Source organism: Phalaenopsis equestris, unplaced genomic scaffold (genome assembly GCF_001263595.1).
Source record: "Phalaenopsis equestris unplaced genomic scaffold, ASM126359v1 Scaffold232326, whole genome shotgun sequence".
Classification (NCBI taxonomy): domain Eukaryota; kingdom Viridiplantae; phylum Streptophyta; class Magnoliopsida; order Asparagales; family Orchidaceae; genus Phalaenopsis; species Phalaenopsis equestris.
Window position 1 is genome coordinate 55,068 of NW_018250292.1, and position 8,022 is coordinate 63,089.

The window sequence follows — 8,022 nt, forward strand, 5'->3', positions numbered from 1 at the left end:
ATATCAAAAAGGAAAAATAATGACTAATAGGATCAATTAAAAGGTGGACAACACGTCAGAGGCAATCTATAAAAGCGACCTGAAAACAACTTAACAAAGGATAAATAAGCTAGGCAAGGCTTGAATAAAGTGAACATAGAACCAAATCCTACAACCACTAATGAAGATAAGATATAAAGCAAATCAATACAATTTAAAGAGAATAATAGGAAGTTCCAAGAAACAGGTTAAGAGGCAAACCAACAAAAAAACTAGAGCAAACCAGAGACCAACCTAAAGGGCAACACTAAAAGACCAAAGTATGTAAATGAAGAGACAATACAAGACCAAAGATTTGATGGTACAACATTTTCCCTTAAGCAAAATGCAAAATAATGAACCAAGACTACCATTAAAAAGCCAATAAAAGGTAGACAAAACAATATACCACATCATCCATAGATAAAATTAGTCATTTCTGCCACTAGATCTTTGGGTACTGAATCGAAATGACCCCCATCCATAGATAAAATTAGTCATTTCTGCCACTAGATCTTTGGGTCTAGCCTTAGGGTTTCCTTAATAGCTTTTCTTAGAGAACTAGTGGTTGAACCAATTCCAAGCTAGCAATTTGAACCAAATCTTCACCCCTTTCAATTTCATTCACTTGACTTCAAATCCTTAACTCTTTATTTCGATCAGTAAAATGAAGTCTTTTTTGACTAAGTTGAGCTCCTATAAGTTTGAAAATGTTTTAAGCTGCCCCTTAATCCTAGAGCCTTAGGTCGTCTACTTGGTCTCTCTATGGGCACATTGTACTTCTCTTATCAAAATCCTTGAATTTCTCTTTTTGAAATACAAGTAAAATTGAAATCAAACAAAATTAAATTCAATGAAATCATAAAATGAAATCACAAATCAAAAGTCTAAGATTAAATCAAAATTAAAGTTAAAATGCAAAACACAAAAACTAAAACCTAAAATCAAATTCACTAATGCCATAAAATCAAAATATCAACCAAAAATTAAAATTAACTAAAAAAATTCAATAAAATCACAAACCAAAAAAAAAATTCAAATGAAACTAATATCTCCAAAATTTTTATTAAATTACAAAGTTACAAATCCAAAATTAATTCATAAAGTAAAAAGAAAAAACTAAAAAATTAAAGGCAACTCATAAAAAAAACTTTTAAATAACCAATTGAATAAAATAAAATATAAATTCAAAATCTAAAAATAAAATGAACACTTTACTCTCCATCACTACACAGCCAAATCCACAAATCCCAAATCCACCAATTTCAAATCCACCCAACCAAAAACATCCACATTCACCAATAATAAAGTTTAAATTTAATGATATTCACATCCAAACCATCCACAAAACCAAACTTCATTGCAATTAAAACCTAAACAGAAATGCAACTCAAAGGCAAAGCTAAGCTCAATCCAAATCCAAGGACACTAAAAGATGTTCTTGAACCTTTCAAGCCAAGTGAATCCAATTTGTAGCTTTCTCTTGAACCTTCCATGCCACAAAGCCAAGCTTCTTTGCCACCCAACCCAAGTACCCCCACTCTTTGGCCATTCCTGCAATCGACTACCCCATGTGCTTCTCCACCCATTGGCCGCTTCTATAATCAAATCAACAACCCACTACATGTCAAATGTTCTCAGCCCAAGTCCCCATGTCCTTTCACAGGATGAAACTGAAACCCATGCCTTACCAAATCCTATAAATCCCACATTTATAAGCTCAGAAAAGGCTAATTTTTCAACCTCAATTCACTTTGAAGACCTCCCAAAATCTATACCAAAGCTCATATATGTTCACTGCCCAAGCTAGCTCAACATTTCCTTCTCGATTTTCTCCAAGCTGAGACAGGACAATCTTATATTGCTTAGGTCTAGGTAGTAAGGAGCACTAATTATGCCATCCTATAAAATGATGACATGCTGACAATCATTTATTTGATTAAATTGAGATCATCAAAAAATTCCCTAAAATAATTTAATATGATTCGAGAACACAAAAATCTATTTTTACATATCAGAAATATGTAAGCTCCATATATTCTGCTACTGTGGTGAAGCAAACAAGCAAACCTCAATGGGATTTATACTATAGTTCCAAGACCATAGTGCTAAACTCTAATCAAAAGGGGTAAGTAGAGAACTAAGGTTTGAACTCCCTCAAGGGACGAGAATGTATAGAAAAGTTCTTTAACCTATAGGTTTCCTCTAATATCTGTCCAACATTGATCTCTACTCCTAAACTTGAAAGGCTCTTTGTGGATGGAGAGGGAGGGAAAGGCTTAGAAGCTCACGAAGGTGGCTTTAAGATTACTCTCGCCTCACCGGACAATAATAATGAAGATCATAGGTTAAATTTATTTAAGCAACATTATGCAATATCTTCTAATTTGAGTATTACGATTTTTAGGGGCATCATTGAAGTGACGAAAAAAGCGGAAATCATAGGATGAAAGCAGTACCTCTCGCAAGAGGTATTGATTCTTGTAGCTATTGTTTGAAGCAGGTTTGGGCCAAAAGAATTTTTTATTTTTTACTTTAATTATTCATAGATTATATTTATCTTAATTTATTTTATTTAGAGTCTTGAATGAAACAATTATCTACACAATAGATTAATATGAGAGATTCAAACATTTAGCATTCACAAAACTAATCCATCAACTGGCTACAACAAGAACTTGTCACCACTTTGCCCACCAGAATGATTTTATCGTGTCCTTATTTACTTGAATCAACCAAAACTTCCAGAATTTCTTAATAACCAGGCAACAAGGGTGAAAGGCCGTTCTGCCTCTAAGAGAAGAAATTGGGTGAATTGGTTGAATCAAACTGGATTTTGACTAGTCAGTTCACGAGACTAAAAGTTAGTGTGGGATAGATGACATCTTGAAATATAGTTTCATGATATTTAGTTTGCCCCTTTAAAAGTTATTAATTTAAATAATGTATATAAATCAAGATTATTCATAATGTTATAACTTAAAATTTATTCTAACAGTTTATTTTTCATTCTTCTAATCACTTTTATCAATGCCTTAATAGCTTCCTACCAAGCAACTATAATTTTACCAATACTTTAAATAATGATCTCTTTTTTTTTTCATTTTAAATGATTTCGAAGTTTTTTTGTTCGATATATTCTATCACTAGAATAATATAAAAAGTATTTAATTAAAATATTCAAATGCAATTTGCAGATTTGCAAAGTTATAGTACAAATGCTTAAAGTTATAAGGTATTCAAACAGCAATAATAAACATAGATTAATTTTGTTTGAAAAAAAAAGTTCAGTATTTTCTAATTTGAGTATTACAATTTCTATTCAAAGAAAGTAGCCCCCATAAGAGGTTTGAATGAATGATGACTGTAACTATTGTTTGAAGCAGGGTTGGGCTAACTGAAGTATTGCATTCGTTAATACATTAATGAAATTATAATTATTGTATTTTATTGTATTTTCTTTGAAACTTGAACGAAAATTTTTTGTTAATACATTAATGAATTTATATTTATTTTATTTTAATGTATTTTCTTTGAAACTTGAACTAAAACAAAATTTCCATTATTCCATCAAGTGGTCACACCATCAACTAATCCATCTATAGGAAACACTTTGACACGTCATAGCCGACCAATTAAGATTTTATTGCGTCGGCATCAGCATAAATGGAACATCAAATCCATTCAAATTTTCTTAATAGCAAAGGCAACGCGGGCCTCCGCCTCTAAGCAAAGAGATTCTGGTTCGCTCATCAGAAAAACTAACATTAAGAAAAATGCATCCAAAACAGATTTATTACATGTTTGCAAACAACTGCAATGTGTTGCATCGAAGCATGTAAATTAAAACGCGTTCAATTTTCGGTTCTCCCTTTGACAGAAGCTCTTCATATTATATAAATATCCCAGCCCTATTTAATTTAGTCCCTAATAAAGCTAATTTATTAATATCTTTGCTTCGCCCTTTCCGATTTTAAGTACTTGAAAGCCCTTTTAGATTTAAGTTGCCACGATGCCGCTGGAGCACCACCACACGAATCTTCATCAAAACACCTTCCACCAGCATAAGGAGAAAAATGATAAGTTTTCAACAGATGACTTCAAGAAGGATGAGAAGCATCACAAACGCTTGGAGCATCTCGGCAAGCTCGGGGCTATGATCGCCACTGCCTATGCACTTGTATGATTTTCTTATTCTTCGTTTAGTTTTCTAACCTAATATTTGGATAAGCTGCCATTTTATGTTATGTTATTATTAAACCTTTATTCTCGGGATTATCTTCTTTTTATTAGTCATTTAAAAATAATAGGAATAAGGATATCTTTTACCAATATTTAATCTAGCTTTAAGCATATTTTTAATAATTATATTCAAGATTGAATATATTTTCTTTTTACTGTATACTTTGTAAAATATGAAAAAAGTTACAAGTAGTTGATAAAAAGTTTTTGGTCATGATACCTTCGTATGAGCACATAGATTAGTACTGGAGCGAAGGTTATGATCGTCTGCAAAATGTATTATTTTTTGATAGCATATGCACACAAAAAAATTTTGCCAGAAATTAATATTCTTATGAAATATTTTAGGTTAAGTTAAATGTCGTTGCGATTAATATAATTATTTTCCATATTTCCAGATCTCTATTTATTTATTTATTTATTCATTTATTTATCTGTGATATTTTGGATAACAATAAAGCACGAGAAGCATAAGTCAAAGAAAGATCCGGAGCGTGCTCACAAAAATAAGGTCAAAGAAGAGATAGCCATGACTGCAGCGGTTGCTAGTGCAGGTTTTGCCCTCCATGAGCATCACCACATTAAGAAAGCAAAGAAGCAAGCTCAGAGGCATCATCAGCATTAGTACACTAACGAGTTGCAATATTATTGTTGTATTTATTTTATTTTTTAAAAATTGTAGAACATTTTTTATGCATCAGTTTGATTCATTCGTACGTATAGGTTCTATTTTTATTCAGGTCGTTGCTTGCTTGCATGGTTTGTAAGTATTTGATTCATTATTTAGTTTTAGTTTTATTTGATTTGGTTATTTATTTGAGTTAATAGTTATAATTAATGGATTTCAATTTTTATTTTTTTATTTTTTGGGAAATTTAGCATGCATGCCCTGTAAACTAATTATGCTTTTAGTAGTATTCAATTTTCAGGCTGAATGAAGAGCAATTAACTACTGATCAAAATTTCTTAATTTAATTCATTTACTATGATATTTATTCGTGTCAAAAATCCTCCAACATTACTTTGGGACCTTCACAGTTGTACTGAAAAGAAAGCCTTAACATGACCTCCTTTTGTAACATCAGCATTTTGAGGGACTTCTCTATTATTTTCTTATCCTTGGGAAGCAACGGAGAAGCAATAGGCTTGGAGCAAAGATTGAGGGTCTGTTTGGGACAACTTGTGCGTTTCATGATAAATATCTTATCCTGAAACGCAGCCCGCAGGTCGACTGCAGGGGTCGACCCGCAACCTGCGTTTAGTGTAAAAAACCCAAATGTGGCAGACATGTTTTCAAAAACGGGCAAAACAAACAGTTAGGCGGCGTTTTAAAAAATGTTGCCGCACATATAAGCTGCCCCAAACAGGCCCTGGGTTTCTTTCAAGATTAAATATTATAATTTAATAACTATTTCACTTTATAATTTACATCCTTTAATTTTCCCTTAAATGATACTATTAATAATTAGGAATGATATTGTATTGAATACATTACATAATAACTGAGCAAAATGTTATTCTTTTTCTTAAGAGGCCTTTAATATTCACCTACAAGATTAGTACTATCATTGCAAAATTCAAATTATTAGCAAATTATATGCATCAGGAAAATTAACAATGCTCAATAGTTCTCGTTGATTCAGCCCCGTGTAACCAAATAATCAATTAACATAAGTTACTTTTGAAGCACTTTTCAATATAGAATCCCACGAAGTTTTCCAAGTGAACACTAGACATTTTTTTTTTGTTTTTCAAGATGCATCAAGGGAGATGTAAGTATATATAACATCAGAAATCCATTAAAAAAAAACTTGTTTTCAATAAAAATATTTGTTGAAAAGAACATAAGTTGAAAAGCCAAATATTAGGCAAAATATGTGATGCACGTGTGTGTGGTAGGTGTGGTAACTGAAGAATGAATGATTGAAATTAGCTTGGTCGGTGAGTAATGTATGGTATTTATTACTTATTTTTTTCTCATACAAAATTGAATAGTTACTTGAAGTGAGGACACTGTAAAAAGTCCCTAAGCCGCATCCTTTCATTTATGTTTTTGAAAAAGGTCATATTTGAACTACTAGTTTCCATGAGAATATTACATAGTTTATAGTTTGTGATCAGCATTGTTACCTTCATAGTTCCGTTCAATAGATTTTGGTTTTACTAATGAGATATTCATCAATGAAGTTATAGATGGTTGGCTAACTGTCAATGGTCAGAAGAGTTAGTTGAAATCATTTTGCCAGGTTGAATTCACTTGTCTTGATTAATGAGAAGCTTCTCGTTCGTCCTCTCCAATGATCGTTGACACTAGTACAATGTGGATGGCTTATGTTGGTGTAGATCCACTATGAGCTTCTTTAATGGGTGATCTCCCTTATATTCTTATGTTTTTTTCTAGAGCTATGAACTTGTTCAACTTTCTAACTTTAACTAATTCTTCATTCAGGTTTAATGAATGTCTAAATTTCTCTTTATCATGGAAATGCTTACTATGATATACATTTTGTGTTATTCAAATGACCTACTTTCAAAGGTGTCAACCTTTAACATTAGTCTTCATTATGGATGGCTGATAAAAGTAAAATATGTGATATTTTGATAGCCTATTCCCACATGTATATTCATCTTTTAACTAATATTATGTTTGAGAAAAGGTATTTTTGCCTTAATTATTTAGGGGCAGGGTGAATGAAAAATTTGGAGCAAAAAAGAATAAAAGTGAACACAATACAAGAATTTTGGACTAGAGCAATTGCACCTGCAAGTCGATGCACCGGCATTAACTCAGGTGCACCTATGCTGTGTTCAACACCCCCACGCCTAGTCTAAGGAACCCATGCCTGATTCTGCACACCAGCGCATGCTCGTTTGTTAAAATTTGGAGCATTAGTTTTGTAATCGCGACGCTCCCACACAAGTTCCAACACACTTAAGCAAATTTACAGATCCAATTTTGCCAAGAATTGTCTTGCCTTTGCCGAGCTTGTCATATAAATTAATGTATGAAGCTGAGCTTAAGGGATAATGGGCTACTGGAGGCTATAAGAAAGGTAGGGTTTTGATCAAAGAAAGTTTTTCTATTAGGTTTTTGACTGTGACTTTATATATGCTTAAAAATATAAGTATTTAATACTGTTGCTAAAAGATTTCTCAGCAACTGTACCAAAACTTAATAACTTTTATAGATTCGATAAATATGGACATAATAAATATTCAATAATTGTAAAGTCACACTTATCAACACAAGTATACATATCGCTCAAGTAATACAGGGCCTTAATGGAGTCCTAGATATCGATCCCACAGGGAGTAAGATTAGAACTATGAACTAAGATTTTAGAAAAGCAATACTTTAATCACAACAACGAAGTTTAATTTGCTTATCTGTCACTAATAGGCAATTGAAATAAATATGTAATTTTAATAGCTATTAAATAACTAATTATACTAATGAAGGTTCAAATGTGATATTCAATATATAAGAAAACATCCTTCTCCTTGTCAAGAAATTATAGTGAATGGATAAAATAAATTAGTTCAAATTATATTCTGCCAAATAGGAGCATACATATTCTTTACCCTTTGGTCAAGGCATAAAGAACATTGACTAATCCTACGCTTATTTACTGAATCTGCGGCTAGGCTGAGAGGATACCGGCTCTCACTTCTGAGCTCCCACGTTCCCCTCGCCTGAGGGTTAACATCTACACTTCAGCACCCAAACAATAGGACCGAATTGGGGATTTCAGGCTGTCACTC

At 32.3% G+C, this 8,022-nt stretch overlaps 1 protein-coding gene across 1 annotated transcript; it reads left to right on the top strand.

Annotated features, from left to right (window-relative positions):
- The first annotated feature begins 3,964 nt into the window (after nucleotides 1–3,964).
- Nucleotides 3,965–4,885, top strand: LOC110038262 (abscisic stress-ripening protein 3-like). The gene is made up of 2 exons (XM_020743041.1): nucleotides 3,965–4,198; nucleotides 4,721–4,885. The coding sequence occupies exons 1-2, from the start codon at nucleotides 4,031–4,033 to the stop codon at nucleotides 4,883–4,885; spliced, it is 333 nt and encodes a 110-aa protein (XP_020598700.1). The 5' UTR covers nucleotides 3,965–4,030.
- The last annotated feature ends 3,137 nt before the right edge of the window (nucleotides 4,886–8,022 follow it).